This window comes from Odontesthes bonariensis, chromosome 20 (genome assembly GCF_027942865.1).
Source record: "Odontesthes bonariensis isolate fOdoBon6 chromosome 20, fOdoBon6.hap1, whole genome shotgun sequence".
Lineage (NCBI taxonomy): Eukaryota > Metazoa > Chordata > Actinopteri > Atheriniformes > Atherinopsidae > Odontesthes > Odontesthes bonariensis.
The window spans coordinates 5,418,288-5,435,578 of NC_134525.1; the positions used below are offsets into that span (position 1 = coordinate 5,418,288).

General features: G+C 40.5%; 1 protein-coding gene across 2 annotated transcripts in view; it reads right to left on the reverse strand.

Annotated features, from left to right (window-relative positions):
- Nucleotides 1–1,749: 1,749 nt before the first annotated feature.
- LOC142369946 (cadherin-20-like) overlaps nucleotides 1,750–17,291 on the reverse strand; it is an 85,695-nt gene continuing 70,153 nt past the window's right edge. For both annotated transcript variants that reach the window (XM_075452359.1, XM_075452360.1), the window contains exons 7-12: nucleotides 16,148–16,401; nucleotides 11,130–11,266; nucleotides 8,539–8,660; nucleotides 7,652–7,769; nucleotides 5,999–6,250; nucleotides 1,750–3,400 (exon numbers count right to left, since the gene is read on the reverse strand). In XM_075452359.1, coding sequence (XP_075308474.1) covers nucleotides 2,886–3,400; nucleotides 5,999–6,250; nucleotides 7,652–7,769; nucleotides 8,539–8,660; nucleotides 11,130–11,266; nucleotides 16,148–16,401 — 1,398 coding nt within the window. In that variant the 3' untranslated portion in view covers nucleotides 1,750–2,885. The remainder of the gene's footprint in view (nucleotides 3,401–5,998; nucleotides 6,251–7,651; nucleotides 7,770–8,538; nucleotides 8,661–11,129; nucleotides 11,267–16,147; nucleotides 16,402–17,291) is intronic.

Genomic DNA, 17,291 nt, shown 5'->3' on the forward strand with positions numbered 1-17,291 from the left:
CTGTAGTTTTGATTGACATAAGCAATTAAGTGCCAAATCTTTTTAATAACTGATTGATTCCCAAAGGCAATTGTTCCATTTCCCCTTGTAAACGTTACTGTGAAAGCAATCAGATAGAAGGAATTTGGTTCTGAAGCTCGAGGTTCAGGTACCGCAGGCGGTGAGTGGGATGAGCTTTTAATCAATGCTGAGCATTATCGCTGCAAAACAAAATAAGTCAAGCAAATTAAGCAATTTGGGGGTAACTGTAATGAAAACTAAATAACACTTTAGAGGACAATTTAGCATATGATTGCAATTTTAAATAGCTATTTTATCTTTTAAAGGACTTGCTTTTCTGTCATGCTTCAGAGGGCTACTTTATGCTCTTCATCGCTCAAAGAGGCTGTTTCTTATTCCAAATGACTCTGAAAGGCTTTTTTTCCTTCAACATATTCAGAGATTGCTTCTGAAAGCAGGTTTATGATGAGTCCAGATGAGGAAAACTTCCAGAACAGCTGATCAGTCAGATTTATCCTGAGACCCTCAGTATCAAAACATTTTATTTCTAATAAAGAGGATCCTTGTGTGGGAGTTCCCTCTTCTCTTGGTAATGGATGTTTCCCTTCATGCGTCTTTTAAGAAACTGAGTATACGTATCATCCATTACAGTAGAAATATAAACCACATTTCCAGAAAAGTTGGAAAATTAGATTAAAAAGGAATAAAAACTTAAATCTCTAAACAGTTTCAGGTTACATTTCTGGATGCAGAGGTGAGTTAAAATGGTTTTCCAAGCTTCTCTTGAGCCCATTTGGCTGTACTGGTCATTGTTATGATTGTTTTGTTAATTTTATGCAAATTACAGTGTGCATGTGCCAAGCTCCAATTGGCTAAGACTTGGAGAGCTCGTAGAGGATTGGCTACCGGGGAGTGGACTTCTTGATGAAGACCTGGGATGATGACAGCAGGTGGACTCATCTCCCTCTCCTCCCAACCAGCCACACCGTTGCCTGTTGAGTTGTAACCAAACTTGCATCTTGGACTTGGTGGGGGTGGGCTGGCATATTATTTTCTTGAGTTTCTCCTGTTTTATTAGTCTAGGGAGGTGAGTGGTTGTCTTTTGTTTTGAACTTGCTTTGTTTAGGTCAGCTTCCCTCTTGAGGATAGTTTTGTTTGTTTGTTGTTTTGACCGTGGCCCATTCTGGGGCCTATTAGTGGACATTATATTTCTTATATGAATGATAAATAAACTTTTATGTTAAATAATGTCTCCGTGGCTGCTTGAGGATTGAGGAAAATGGGTCACAATTATGTTGTGCCTTGGTTACCCCTACACGGGGCATGACATCATGGTGGCGTGACGGTTTCTCATGCAGTGCTGCCCGAGGGCTTGAGCATCATCCATGAGTGGTTTCTGTCCTTTGTTTCTCCAGACTCACTCAATCTTTGCATAATATTCTGCTCTGTAGATGCTGAAAGACTAAAGTTCTTTAGAATCTTACATTTCCAAAATACTATTTTAGAACTTTTTGATGATTCTCTGACCGTGTTTGGCACAAAATGGTGAGCCATGACCCATGCTGAAATGATGATGAAAAATGAAAATCATTTATTCGAGTCTCTGAAAGGTTTAAATGAAATATTTTTTATTTCTTTTGGAACATATTGCTAATCTTCCTTAAGTAAGGTTTGTACACAAGCTTATTTAATGTACTGATCCTTAAATGAGAAAAAGTCAACAGGATTTTTTCTTTTTTTTACCTTTTTATTAACAAGAATACAAAAAATTATCTACATTCACATACTACTTACTGCAGTATGGCTGACCACTTTAACTTCAAGTAACTCCACTCTTCCACTTCACTCCTTCACACAAAATCCTCTTTTGGTGTTTTTTGCTTCTTTTTTTAAGTTTTCTTTCAAAATGTCTTTCTTGTCCTTTGTACATTTGGCACTTAATGCAGATTATCGATGTCTCTGTAGTCCACAGGATCGGAGGATCAAGCCACATTTGTGTGGTGGCAGAAGAGCAACGCTTCACCTCAAACTGAACAGATCGAGCCTCTTTGCCGTCGGACTCCGGTTGGCACGGCGGTGGAATCTTAAATGAAAGGCGACGTGGTCATGTGCTCGTCCATGTGCGGTCTTTCCCACTGGGCTGCACATCTCGGGAAAGATAAATCCGTCTAATCCTCATGAGTGGATGACTGTCTTATGTTTGTGGGCAAAAGTTGTGAGTTACAATACAAAGAGCTCAAACATGATAAACAATAACACAGTAAATACTCCGAAGACCCACACGGGGTCACAACATCTCCTGTGCTTGTCAAGAGACGCTTAACAAGCACCAAAAGCTCCCCTTTCTCGAACTAAGGGGCAGTTACATCATTTATGTTACAACATTTATGTGATATTTTCAAGACTTCCTCACACAGCCGCCGCTTTAAGTAAAGTGTTGGTTTGAAATACCCAAATAACTTAGGAAAACATAAATACAGCACGTAAAACAAAGAAATAAATTAATAACAAAAGCACAATTGCAGCAACAACCTCTAACTTTAATTTCTCCCCTGTGTCTAACAGCTTAAAGGCGGTGTAATTGATCAGTCTGGCTTCTGTTTTTCTGTCCGGCACGAGTCTTTCAATCGCTTTCATTTGGGCAGGGGAGTTGAAATGTGCTTTGAAGCCATTCCGCTGTGTGAGACCCCCAAATCCAGCCGGTCTCCGAAGCGCGCATCTGGGGGAGATTCAAAACCAGCTGCTGCTGTGGGCGTGAATCTTTAAAGTTTGGCAGGAATTGCAACAATCCTGGCTTTGTTGTCTGTTAGTGTCACCTCTCATGTGTCTTTTAGTCTTTCTTTTCCACGTTTTATGTCTCCAAATTAAAAAAAGGTTCTGTTGTCCTACCACATGGGAGGGCTGTTTGTCTCAAGAACGCCGTACATCTCGGCGAGCTTTTTAAAGCGAGGCCCCCAGTCATTCAGATAGTCGTACTCGTGGTCGGTGTTCGACGTTCCTGATTGTAGTGAGCTGAGAGACTCTGCGACCGAGCCTTCCCCCTCGTAAGCGTAGGTCTGCAGAGAGTCGTAAGGGGGAGCGCCCGGGTCCATGTCAGCCTCCAGGAGCTTTGCAAGCACATACCCTTGAACGTTGCTGTCCCCGCCGCCGATGACGCACGCCTGGGGCACATTACGAGACAAGCTCTCAATCTCCGGCATCATGTCCTGTCGCATCTTGCTCAGGGGGTGGTGCACCTCGCGGGGGTTCCACATGGCGGCGATGTCGAAGGCCTCGGTGTCCTCCTCACCGCCACCTTCGTCGTCATAGCGCACGATGTTCTCATGCACGTTTTCCTCCTCGTCACACAGGTAGGGCTTTTTACGATGTGTCCGCATGGAAAGCATGAGCAGAATCATCACTGTTGGAGAGAAGAAGTAAAAACGTCAGTTCAGAAACCGTTCAGATCCACGCTAGAGCTAAAACGATCGTAACAATACATACGTAGGTCCAAAGACGTGACACAGCTCATGTCGCGACATGATGACATTGATGCTTACAATCTGATCACGTTTGGGCGAAAATACCATACCAGGGGTGGTATTAAATCCCCGAACTTAATGTGACAGATTGCCGGTGTAGGTACCAGATCGGCTCGGGGTCCGTAGTCTGCTGAACACGTCACACAATATGGCTGCACGCTTGAATGCGATTGGCTTTACGTCGGACAGTTGTGATTGGCTCGTTTTTTTCTTTCATCTTATAACCTTATGTGTGCCTTGAACATGTACAACCTTTGTGTATACATGCCACATGTTTCTGTACATTTAGTTAAAAATCTTTAATAAAAAAATAAATAAATTTGAGATTGACTCAGACAAGCTTTGTTGCGTTCGACTTTCAGGACAGACAGATAGATAGATAGATGCCATTTCTTTAAGCTAATTTTTCAGTGTGTGTATTTGTCTTATTTACCTAGACTGTATGTATATATATATATATATATATATATATATATATATATATATATATGTAGTGTATGTATAAACACACATTTCCAACAGAACAATTTTTACAAGTTTTATGTACATTTATATGCAGGAGTACACACGCATATAGTCAAAGAGGTTATTGCTGCTCAGCACACAAATACACAAAACTGAAAATGAAGCTTCTCTTCAGAGTGAACCGAGGCCAAAACGATGAAACAAAACAAACTAGATTTGAAAGGTTTGGGGCTAGTGGTGGTCATGGTGTGGTACACACTATTTTGTAGGAAATGTTTAATTTCTTCGTAAAAGCTCTCCATAGCTGCTGCCGATCACCGAAAGACCGAGAAAAAAACTCTCCGACGCACAGCGCCTAGTTACGGTTACTATGGCTACTACAGCCAATCACAATGTACTCCCATTCAAGCGGACAGCCATATTGTGTCACATAATCAGACGACGACGGAACCCGAGCCGATCTGGTACCTACATCGGTTCAAAGCCCGTCCTGCAAGATCTTTTCCACATTCCTTTCACATTTCTGCCTCTGTGATTAGTTCATAACTTTGGTTTCCTGCCGGATACGAACGGTGCAACGCACTGAAAACTAAATAAAAACACACTTTTGTAATAATAAATAAAGGAAAAATTTTTTTTTTTTTTAACTCATTGGCTGCCATTGACGTCTATAGACGTCAATTTAAAAAAAAACGTTGACTGCCAAAGACGTCTATAGACGTCAATTGCGTTTTTAACGGAGCGGGCTGGGGAACAATCTAGCGGAGTTTGTCACTAAATCTTAGGCTTGTAAACACTAAACAGAGAATATACTGGCAAAATTACCCGCAAGGTGGCAAGCAGCTTGTTTTCTCAATTTTTTGGTCAAAAACAGCTGTTTTTGGTGAAACCAACCTATGTTCTACTGTCTATTACTAAAGGACTGAAAATGGTAGAAACAAACTTTTTTTTCCTGATGAAAGAAGAGAGTCTACTCTTTCTTTTGGTAATTTCGGTGTGTACATAGTCATAAGACACACTTTTCTGTGGGTCTTGGAAAATCAGTCAAAATACTGTAAAACACTTGGCAGTATGGGTCTCTCTGCACTGAAAATGGCTGGCAGCCAATGAGTTAATAAAAGACACGATTTTCATTACAAAAACACTAACTCTGGCAGATGTAGCAACTAGACCCAGGACAACGCACTGGGAGGAAGCGAGGAAGAAGAGATAAGGTGTACGAGCAAGACACGGAACAAGAATAAACCTTAGATTGGATTTTACTTGGAGCTCAGAGAAAAAAACAGATTGACAGACAGATGCATAGTTCGCTTCACAGTTGCTGTCATTATATAACAACTGAATAGTTCTTTTGTTCGGTGGTGTTTGCTTTGCTTGGTGATGATATTGGGCATTAGTTTCCTTCACTAGTTTGGTCTTTGTCAGCCCTAGTTAGTTGGTTGGTCAGTTAGCGCTAACCTTAGTGGAGCAGATCCTGGCTTCTCCAGTAAGGACTGTGTTGCAACAACTTGTATGAGTTTTTGTTCAACTAATTGAACAAATTGTCTAACAAGTGAAACCAAATGTCCAACTAGTGCAGACAAAAACCTAACGAGAGATGGAAACTAATGCCTGATATCAAGGATATAGAATAAATGCTCAAATGGCCTCCCATACAACGATGGTCATCCGTATTATGTTTTTTGTCTCACAGATCAGTAAGCACCTCAATTCTGTTTCAGACTATATGATATATAAATACAGTATTATTGTAAAAGGGAAAGAGTTCTGGTATCAGAATCAGATCAGGCCCAACAGCTCTGGACAACTGCATCTCTAATGATAATGAAGTTTCTAGCTTCAAATTGTGTTTTTGTGAGACACAAAAACAAAAGGTCGTATGAGACTTCAACTCTGCAAAAGGAGAGTACTAAAAAACAATTTCGAGAATCTCATTTAACATTTTATTTATTATAACTTGCCTGCTCCATAAAAAAGGAAAAACCTGATGCACATGATTGTTGGTCACTCACCCAGCAGGACGAAGATGCAGGCCAGGATGGCGATGAGCGCTCCTTTGCTGAGGGTGGCGGGCAGGCTGTAGGCCTCGGCGTTGCACGACATAACGTTGCCCTCCTGGTCGCAGCTGCACACGCGGATGGTCAGCGTGCTGATGCTGGTCTGAACTGGCTGTTCGCCGTCGGAGACGAAAATTGGCAGGTAGAAGACGGTCTGGTCTTGCTGCGACCAGCCGCCACGGCGCGTCAGGATCCACGCTGTGTTGTCTGGACACAAAGAGGTCGGTTAGAGGATGATGTATAAAAAGCTTTTTCTGACACATTGTCACACACGATGAACGAAGACACATCAGTTGCACACTGCTTGGTGTGTATCGGTGTTTATCATAGAAAACATTGACATCACAGTTCTGTTCACCCCTCATTTCTTTATGTTACCAGGACAATGTTTTTTTCAACATGTGCCAACATAAATACAGTAAATAAAACAAAAACAGAGTTTTAAAGCGAATATTCTTTCTCCGGGCTCTGGGGAGGATTCATCCCTCCATCAGACCCGTTGCCACTGATTTTCAGCCCACTTCTTGTGTCCTTTGGCACAGCTCAGCCTTTTCTCCCTGTTTCCCTTCCTTAAGAACGGCTTCCTGACAGCCACCCTTCCATGGAGCCCATTTCTGATGAGGCTTGGGCCAACAGCAGATGGATCAGCTGAAGGTCCAGATGCATCTCTCAGCTCCTGTGTCAGGTCTTTGCTGGATGTTTTCCTCTTTCTTAAGGACATCACTTTCAGATCCTGTTCATCTGCTGTAGATAGTTCTTTAGGCCTGACACTTCTTCTTTTGTCCTCCACTTGTCCAGTTTCCTCAAATGTTTTAAGGACACACTGCACACCATGCTGAGATATGCCAAGTTTTCAGCTAACAGCTCTTTGGGAATCACCTTGTTGCTGCAGAAATCCTGTTTTCTGTCTGTCAGACTGTGTTATCTTTGCTGTTTTTCATAGATGAAACTAAAGAAATGGGAACAAATGATGTGTCTGCTAATAACAAAATGCCTAAAGATACAATTTAAAACAGTTTTTTTGCTAAGTTGTCTGTTATGTGTCGACACAACACTGGTTCATCCCTTGAGTTAGGAGCCATTTTTTCTGCTTGAATGATTCATAGGTCAGAGTTAAGTGGCTTAACAAACAAAAATCCCTCTGAAAATGGTCAGATACCAGGACTGTACTGAAAATGAGGGAAAGAGCAGCCAATGTCCAAACAAAAACTTTGAAAGAAAAGAAAGCCTGTAGAAGTATTGCTCGAGACCACTGTCCTGGATCAGGACTTTTGTACATGCTTCTTTTTAAAATGTATGTATTTTTGTGATGCAAATATTCCTCCTCCTGGCTTGAAATTTGGGATTCATGCCTGTGTGTGTCTCATCTTATATATCAACTCTTTGCTCAATCAGAAAAAATGAAAATGAAATAATAAAACAAAGAGAGGTCAACACACAAGCTGCCTGGATGAAAACCAGGAATTCCCGTCTGTATGAAATCTTTACGTTTTGTCACTGTTTCTGTGCTCGGTTCTTTTGAAAGTAATAACTATAAAACTATAAGCTATAAATGCAGACTGATTGGGAATCTGTTTGGACTATCACACCATCAGTGTTACCATCTACCTTGGTTGTCTCTCAGTGTGAAGTTGGGGTTGTTTGCGGCCTCTGGAGCTAAGGTGTAGTAGAAGTGTTGTCCGCCCAGCGGCTCATCCGGATCCACCGCCGTCACGGTCTGGATCAGCTGGAACACATTGACGGACATATTCAGAATTCCCGCCTGCTACTACTATAAAAAAAAAAAAAAACTACACAAATTTAATTAGACTTTGACCTAATCATGGCACAAATCGCAAAACAGAAAACAAACGAAAAAACTGCCCTCGGTATCTGCAGATTTTTCACTGCACTTTTCTCAATTTAAACATCGTAAATATGTCAAAGAATCGGTCTCTATTACTCCATCGTCTTTCTGACAAATATCATAAGAATGAAGGTTTTTATGGTTGTGAAGTTTATCTTAAACACTAAAACATTAAAAAAAACATCTTGAAAAACAAATTCCTCTATAGACTCCTCTAAGTATCACTTTCTGAGAATAAAATGAAATGGTGAAATGTCTCACTTTAAATATTTCATGTTTTTTATATTCTGTTATGAATTAAACAGTATTTTAGGAGATCAGCAAATCATTGTTTCCTATTTTTATTTACATTTCACAGCGTCCCAATATTTCTGTATTTAGAGTTGCAGTGAACCCATGTACCTGTAGTGAAAAAGGTAATGTTTGCCACTTTCAGTTAAAGTAGGAAAACATGAATAAAAAAAACTTAATGCTCCTTAAGTTATAATAAAGTTGAATTAGGAAAATATGTGTCATACAAAAACATCATTATCAACAATTTATTTAACTGCATTTTTATGTTTGTATGCATTATTTTATGCAGTCTGTGGTGTCCTTAAAGATGATCCTAAAAGGAGTAGGGCTTTGATGTAACCTCCTGTCTCTGTACCTGTCCTGCTCTGGCGTTTTCACACACATACGTCTCCAAGTAGTGCGTCAGTGAGGGCGGATTGTCGTTGACGTCCAGGACCTTAATAACCACAGACACGCTCACGATCTGCGTGGGGTTATCTGCAGGAAAACACAAAGCGGTCAGACGCCGCGAGCAGCACCGAAGCAAGCAGATAAAACGACTTTTTCGAGCCCCTGCTGATCTCTTTAGTTCCTTCTTTAATCTTCCCCTCATTTGCAGCGAGCCTGCGGCGCATTGGGGCTCCGCACGCTCGCATCACAATTCTATTATTCTTCATTACAGCCAGCAATTTGCATACCTTAACCAGCTGTGTAATGGGCTGTAGAAACACAATTAGAGGGCAGTAACTACTTTCTCAGGTTTCTTCACATGACCGATCGATCATTCAGCGGCGTGAGTTTGGCTCTGGAGGTCGAAGCTCCGTGCCGTCCTGTGTTACTTTGATATCCAGCTCCTGAGGAGCCCCCCCCCCAGGCCCCCAGCCTCACTTAAACTTCAGTGTTGAAGTGAAACCGTGGAAACCGTTTTATTTGCTGTTGTCCAAAACAGTTACGTCAAAGACAGTTTAATCTGCCACTTTGATGTATCAAAGTACGAAAACTACACATGTAAATAACACAGTTACTGTTGGCTGAACTCCATTTACATGCTTCATTAATACTTGAGTTTTTCCAGGTATAAAAGCTCAAAGATGTTTAGAAACTATAATTTAAACTATAAACATTTTGCTATTTACATTGAATATTTCTCAAAATTCTATTTTCATTCTCACAAATAATATTTTTCCCATTAAAATCCAAGTTTAAATCAATATTGGTTGTCAAAGTGATACATAAATTCTACCCACCTTTATAAAAACTAAATTCTCATAATTAATAGTTTTCACAAAAAGTCATGAATATATGAAAATAATAACATCTGATTTTATAATGATTAAATACATTTTTTACAAAAGATTGGAAACTATCAGTACTGTGAAAAATGTTAGTTTTATGGTAATTCTAGTCAAATAATGACTTTATTCTCTTATAATTTGAGTTAATCTTAAAATAAAATGATTCTTTTTTATATAAAAAAGACAATATAGAATACATTCTCATTGTTTTGTTTTGTTTTGGTCATAATATGACATTTTCTTATTGTCGAATTAAAGGCTGAATTTTTTCAACAGAACTTGACTGGTTGTAAAATTAACGTTATAAGGTTTTCTTTTAATATTGACCCTATTGCATCCTGTTATAAAAAAAAAAACAGTACAGTAGTAAAACTGCTCCAACATAATTAAAACTTGGAGAGAAAACTTTAGTTGTTTAGTGACTTCTACGAATCAATCAGCTTTACTTTGTTCCGGCTCATTTTCATTCTTCACCGTTTCCTCTGCCTCGCCACGCCGGGCGTCTCTGAGCTGTCCTACCTGTGCCTTCTCCGTCTCATCTTTAATTAGCCACCACATGGGAAGTTATTTCATTAGCCATAAATTCCATTACCGCCTCCTTTAAGGTGTGTCGAACAAACAAAGACACAAACATACAAAAAAAGCAAAAGGAGGAAGGATGAAGGTGACTTTGAGCGCCGCCGGCTGCGTGAGATCCGCAGGGTTGTAAGGTTTTCCAAATTACATAACGGCAGGAGATGTTCTGCATTTCTGCCTGTCGGCGGTAAACGGGTACACAAATCTCTGTCTTATCGACTCATTTCTGTCTGTCGTTAAAAATCTGAAAGTAACTTTTTAAAGAAATAATCTTTTTAGGATAAATATTTCCTGAATCTGGACTGTGGAAATAAATGAACCATTAATAGATTATAATGAGGCTTAATAGTTAAGTGTCCTCGATATTGATAAGATGTATATTGTAAATGCTTTGGATTTAGCTCATCTTTCCACTGAAATGTCCACATCGATTGTGTTCACAGCAAACAACTGACGGCTTGTGGGTGGGAATTCAAATTCAAGTTTGTGTTTTATCTTTTAAGTCCCCGAAACAAGTAAAGAAAACTTATTTTGATTATGGTGCGGGCATCTTGTCATCTTGGAGTCGTAAAACCAGATCATTTTAACGAAAAAATAGGCTAGAAAATATAAATAAACTAAATGAAAACCAGATGGTTCTTACTGACAGACACACTGGAAAAAATGCCCCTCCAAAAATAAGTAAGAAAAACAACAAACACGAGACGTTTTTGCTTGAAATAAGCAAATAAATCTGCCAATGGAACTAGTGAAAATCGGCTTGTAAAGATTTCTTGAAATAAAATGTGATATTTAGGACTTTTGAGATGAAAGTGATCTTGAAATTAGCTTAAAAACCTCTTCAAATGTAAAAAAAAAAGCTTGTTTCATATGAAATGTGACTCAAAACAATTTGTTTTCAAGACTTTTTCATTTAACAAGATATTCCAGATGTATTGTCTTCAAACAAGTCCCTATATCTGGCTGAAATGGTACTTGTTAGGCAGTTGTGTCTTATATTAAGTGTAATGAGATATTTTGACTAGAAATGAGACAAATATACTTGGTAAGACTTTGATTTTTTTCCAGTGCATGAGCCGCTCTTGGTGACACTTACTCATCTCCATGGCCAGGACGGTGATGTTGTGCCAGCCGAGCTCTTCTCGGTCCAGCGAACGCAGAGTCATCAGTGACCCGGTCGTGAGTTCGATGTAGAAGAATTTGTCAGGGTCACTGGACCTCTCGATGGAGTACCTGGTGACACAAGCCATGTTGATACAGCGTGAATACAGTGCAGCTTGGTGAGCTTTGAGTTGCTTGTAATCCTGTCTGAGGGCCGTGCATGCACATGTGCCATCTAGCATGTGCGTGTCTGTTTGTGCGATAAGACGTCAGGATGGCGGCTCCTGAGGGGGCCGTGAGGGGAAGAAGAACTCCAGATATGAGGTTTAATTAGAGTTTTCTGTTGCCTCTGCCAAACAGAGGCGGGGGACACAGAAACCTGAAACATGTAAGCTTCAGAAAAGCTCCTCTGTGAGAGACACGGAGGAGGATATAGAGCATCCACTTCCAGGATGTAGAGCAGAACCTGGTTTGTGTAACCATCAGTCTCACAACTCAACTGTCTCATTTTCCTCTCACCCGGAGGAGGTGCTTACATGTGTCTTACAAGCCACCTTTTCCACCTCCAGGTCTTCAGACGTTTGAACTGTTTTTCAGCTAAAATAACTAAAAATACAATGTAAGAATGTATGGATCTACAGGAGTGAGCAAAGGTCTTGAGTAGGCTCTCATGGATGGATGTTTTCTTCTAAGCAGCCAGACTTTCCTTTAATCCTTTTACATCTTTTTAAACTGGCCTTGAGAAATGGTTCTCCAGGGTTAGGGTTTGAACAGACTGCTTTGTCACTCATTTTCAGTCCAGTCCTTGTACCTGACCATTTTCAGAGGAATCTGTTTGTTGTTAAGCCTCTTAACTCTGACCTCTGAATCATTCAAGCATAAAAAAGGCTCCTAACTCAAGGGATGAACCAGTGTTGTGTCTACAAATAACAGACAACTTATCTTTAAAACTTAAGATATTCACATATACTGGACATTTGATTAAAAAAAAAACATGTGAAGCAGAATTAACCAGTTTATAATCTGCAATGTCCAATAGAGAGTTGGGAAAATGAACCCTCCAGACACCCATCTGTTTGAGCTAAATGTGGTAAACTAGTGAAGTTCTCATTTCTGGGCTTTTATGGCTCCACTAAAGGAAACGATGGGGGGAAAAGTTGGAAGCTTTAAACTCGAGGTGCAGAATATGGAGATCTTGGCTTTAGGTGCAGGTTACTGAATTATAAAGGATGTAAATTATCATTATTGTGTTTAATTCCTTTAAGACACCCACCGAAATCATAAAAATGAAGTCTCTGTAACACACCATTTTAATTTGTGGGGCCAACACATGTTCATCAGCGTAATAATCTGTAGAGATGAGCAGTAACAGTTATGATGATACCTAAGGACATGCAGAAGACAGAAAGCCTTTGGTTCATATTACACAACTAAAACACAAAGCTCTATGTCCAGAAATATTACAATTCCTGTGATTGCTGCTCGATTTTAAGGCAGACAGTTACGCTCTCTGTTATATTCATGGTTTAATTGCTGCTTTTTCCCTGTTGCCCTGTGTGGAGACTAATGAGGAGCAAATAAATAATAATAATATTTCAGGGCTTTTGGCCGGTATGTTTTAGACTGAGGTCACGTTGAGTCAGTGCTCCTTTCTGACAAACACGCCTTCTTTTTCTTTGTCTTTAGACGTCTGAAGCGGCATTAAAGGCATCATGAAACGCTTCATGAAAGGACCAAGCTGCCTCTTTTAACCAAAGGGAAAAAGAAGTAGCAGACATGTAAGACGTTTCGTAAAAGTCTTGTGTTAAACTGGCGTATTAGCAGCGGAGTGTGTGTGTGTTTGTGGGCTTGTTAGCGCTGTGTGCTCAGGACAGTCGTGACTGGCACACCCGCCGCCGGCGAGGCCCTCCCTGAAGGATCTCTATTAATATCACTCGTCTACAGTCGTGAGGAAAGGGGGGGCTGCTGAGTGTGTGTGTGGAGAAGCAGGTGAAAAACAGTGTGTGTGTGGGGGGGTTTGGATCTATCCGCCAGTCATGCTGCAGGCGGTAAAGGACAGAAAGATGTGAGATGGAAACGAGGCCGACAGAGGGACAGAGGGTCAGCTGCTGCCCGTTGTTATCCGTCATCTGTTGTTGCTGCGGTGGCGACTGATTCCTCAGCTGTCTGCCACAACATCCCCACCCTCCAGTTTGTTTAAATCTCTCAGTAGATCTGGAGATTTCAGTGTTCTTCGCGAGTTCTTCCTCTGTCAATCCCTTTGTCGTTAACCCTCTGGAGTCAACAGACGCGTCGGCACGTCCAAATCACATGATCGATTTAGGACGAGGTGGCAGCAAGACGCAGCCTCGCCGAGTCTTCCTTTCAACTTGTGTTGGAAGTGCGGACTTCACACTATAAACCAGTTTTGAAATTGTGTTGATAGGCCAAGTAAAACAAGATGTATGATAAATAATTCACGCCGTGCTTTCTCCTGAATATTGTCGTCACGTTTGGTGCAGGAAGAAATGGTAAAAATGGGGTGTTCTCTGAAAAGTGCTCACTGTGGTTTTGACAGTAAAAAATTTAACTTGTTCCTGCTCAGATTGAATGTTTTTTTTTTTTTTTTTGTTATTTTTGGTCCAAAGTGTTAATGCAGTGTGTCAAAATGAAAAAAATGACCTTGACGTCATCCAAAGATTTACACAAAACAAGGCAAAGTTTTTGCTTGTAAACGATTTTTAACCAAATTAAATGTGAAATCAAAAGTAGCACAAAGTATATACATAACGTTTTGGGAAAATGTGTGTTTGAAAAGTTTCTAATAAACTTCACATATTTCATGAGAGAAAAATGAGACTTTCTGAGCTGCGCTGCACTAAACAGCTCCCTCCAAAGCGTCATTTGATGTAACATTAACACTTAAACCCAAGTGTTACCACTTGCTACCTGTGAGCAGGGATTAATGCTCAAATTACAAAGATTTTAAAAACCAGAAAAAAGTCCCCCCAAAAAAACTCAAGTCACAAAAACAACAACCGAATACATCATCCAACCTGACGCCTTCTAAGAGCTCCACTCTGATTCTCGGTTAGGGTTATTTTTCTGAACTTTAAGTTTAGGTTTAGGGTTAAATGGGACATTCTAAGAAATTTCAGGACATCATTGAGGAAATTTAAGGTCTTTATTAGAAAGATTTTGTTTGATTTCAAATGTCCTGCCTCATCTTATTATTCTTTTCTTCCATTTATTGGCTGATTGTATCTGTGGGGTCAAGAGTCAAGGTTTTGCTCCGTATTTTTGAATGTTTTTTTTTATCTCTCTAGACATTAAATATCATGAAGTGTGGACGTGAAGCTGCTGCTGGCTCAGTCGGATGGAAACTTAAAAAAAAACAGCTGAATTTATCTGCAAACAAACACGAGTCATCATCCTTTAGTCCTAAAAGTGGTTGTTAAAGGGGACAGTCGGGACGGGGTGCAGCTTGTGCTGCCGATCCCTTCAGATGATTAATGGTGTAATTAAAAGATTTTATTTCTAATTAGTCCATGAGAGGTGCAACCTGGTTAGCAAACCCACCGCACATCTGTTCTGCTACTTGGACAGCTAAAGACTATGAAGAGACCACACCCAGAGGATGTTCACTCAGCTTTTTTGTTTTTTTAAAGGAATAAACAAAACACAGATATGAGAAAAAAGAAGAAAAATAACAGCTGAATAATCTGGTTTTATAAAGCATACCTCAAACAATAGTGGAAATAAAAACATGGAATCAGCCTGGAATTTGATGTTAGTCTGAATATGCTAATTAGATTGTAGTTATAAGAAATGCTGTCTGACTGGAAACATGGCCCCAACAAGAGAGCTGTCAGTGGAAACGATTGAGAGGCTTATAAACCTCCTTTTAAGAAGGAAATTCAGCTCAGAGTGTGGAAAAGATGTGGTTCCCAGTCAGCTGTGTGTAAAATTTCGAGCGAGTACAAATAAAATGGGAAGGTTGTAAAAGGGAAACATACAGGTCAAAGATCAGGACAGAAAACTCTAAACAAAAGTGAGTCAATAAAGCGGTCATGGACTGTGGGTGTTTGGATGAAAGGGATTCCCTATCAGTAGGGATGGGGAAATCCAAGTGCCTAAAGTTTCCCACCCCTAATATTCAGTGATTAATATCGTGTTTAATTACCGAAGTCAAACTGTCCAATGAGCCGAAGGAGCTAAGAATGAACAGATTCTTTAATATTTTCCAAACAATTAAGTGATGACATCATTTGTTCATCTACTACAATCATCTACAGTTTTATTTAAATTATTCCTAGATATGTTTTCCAAAGCCAGGATGTCCAGCTGTTAAATAAAGAGGTTTTGTGTCATATCTGTGTTTTTACTACACAAAAAAAAGCTGACTGAACTTCCTCCATGTTTGATGATTTCATCATTTTTTTTGCCAGGTCTTGTAGATCAGGTTTTTGGATGTTTTGTCCTCGTCTCTCTTGTTTCTGTTTCAGCCTGCAGTCCTGCTGCAAACACACACATCGTAAATGGCCGGGTTTCTCAACAGTTGCGTTGTGATGCTGCCCTCTGCTGGTCTGCACCTAATATTACATCAAGTCTCATCTTGGAGAAGAAACTCCTAAGAATAACTGAATGTTATTGCTAGTTACTTGCTTTTAACTATTCCACATGAAGTTACTTTATGAATTCAGCGTGCTAAATGTGTTTACATGTATAACTACTTAATTTTATTGTCATTCTGCAACTGTTATTTGTCATGGAAATCAAAGACAGTAAGTAAAATGTTCAGTTCTCCTGCCTGTCACTGTCATCTTAACTTCATCTGAGATTTCTGAGGTTTGCAGCTACACTTGAGTGCACCAAAGTGTGTCGGTGGTAGACTGAACCACAACTGCACCCAAATTTAATGCCCGGAGGACACTTCACCTCAACAAAAAGAATCTATAGCTGTCAAACTAAGCAGAAAATGTGGACTTCATCATCTAAAGTGAAGCATGTGAAAACAGCTGTGTTCCTCCTCACCTCACGGTGTTGTTGGCGGCGTCCGGGTCCCGTGCCGACACCGTCTTCACCACCGTCCCAATCTCTGCGTCTTCCGGCACCTCGATGTAGTACGCCGGCGAGTCGAACAGCGGGGGCTCGTCCATGTCCTCAACGCTCACGTGCACGATGGTGACGTCCTTGAAGGGCCCGCGGTGGCTGAAGGCCGGGTCCAGATGGGTGTTGACTCCCTCCACCTTCAGGGTGTAGCTGGGCTTGTTCTCAAAGTCCAGCGGCTGGTGGAGGAAATAGCATTCAAAACCCCTTTTTATGCTTTCTGCATTTTGGAAGCAGCATCGTGGTGCCAAAATCTGAGCAAAGCTAAATCAAATTTACAGATTTCTGAAGGGAATAAAATTCAGCCAGGGTCCAAATCGGAGTCGTTAACGGTTAAACATGTTAACGATGATGTGGAAAATGTAAGTAAGGTTTACTTTTATTGTATGAACCCAAGCTATTTCACGTTTTTTGTCTCATCAGTTTCCATTTCAGGCTGAAACACATCGAAAAAAAGTTGGTGAGTAAAGCTTATAACACTTTGTAATGCTGCCATTCCTTCTCACAACACTCAGAAGTCGTGAGTGACACAAAGTGATGAAGAGTTCATTTCTTATGTCAAAGCCGGTCCAGTAGCTACCAGTAACCTCTTCTTCTTCAGCTCTTCCTGTTTCATAGTGTCTGGTGGGACAGATGTGGTCTTAAAGGTGGGGTATGAGATGTTTTCTGGAGCATTTTTTGTCTGAAAACCTCCTCACGACGATGAATGACGGTTCTTAAAGTGATAGTTCGGAGTAGATTCACCCTGGGGTCATTTGAACCGTGATATCCAGCCAAGTAGCCCACCCGAAGTTTTTTCGATCTTGGCTGAACATCAGCTGAGTTACTGAGTTATCCCGAATAGCTTAGTACAAGCGCTAACGGACCCTGGCAGTATCTCCAAAATTACCACACTAAAATCACATGCCATGACACCAAACTTCTACTGTAGTACAAATATGGTCTGTACCCACAAAACGATGCATTTGGAAGTTTGTACATAGTCCAGGAGTTTATTATTATCAACACAAGCCTGATAGCTTCTCTGCTGCTAAAGCTGCGTCGACGTCACTTCTGGGAGCTGGGAGCT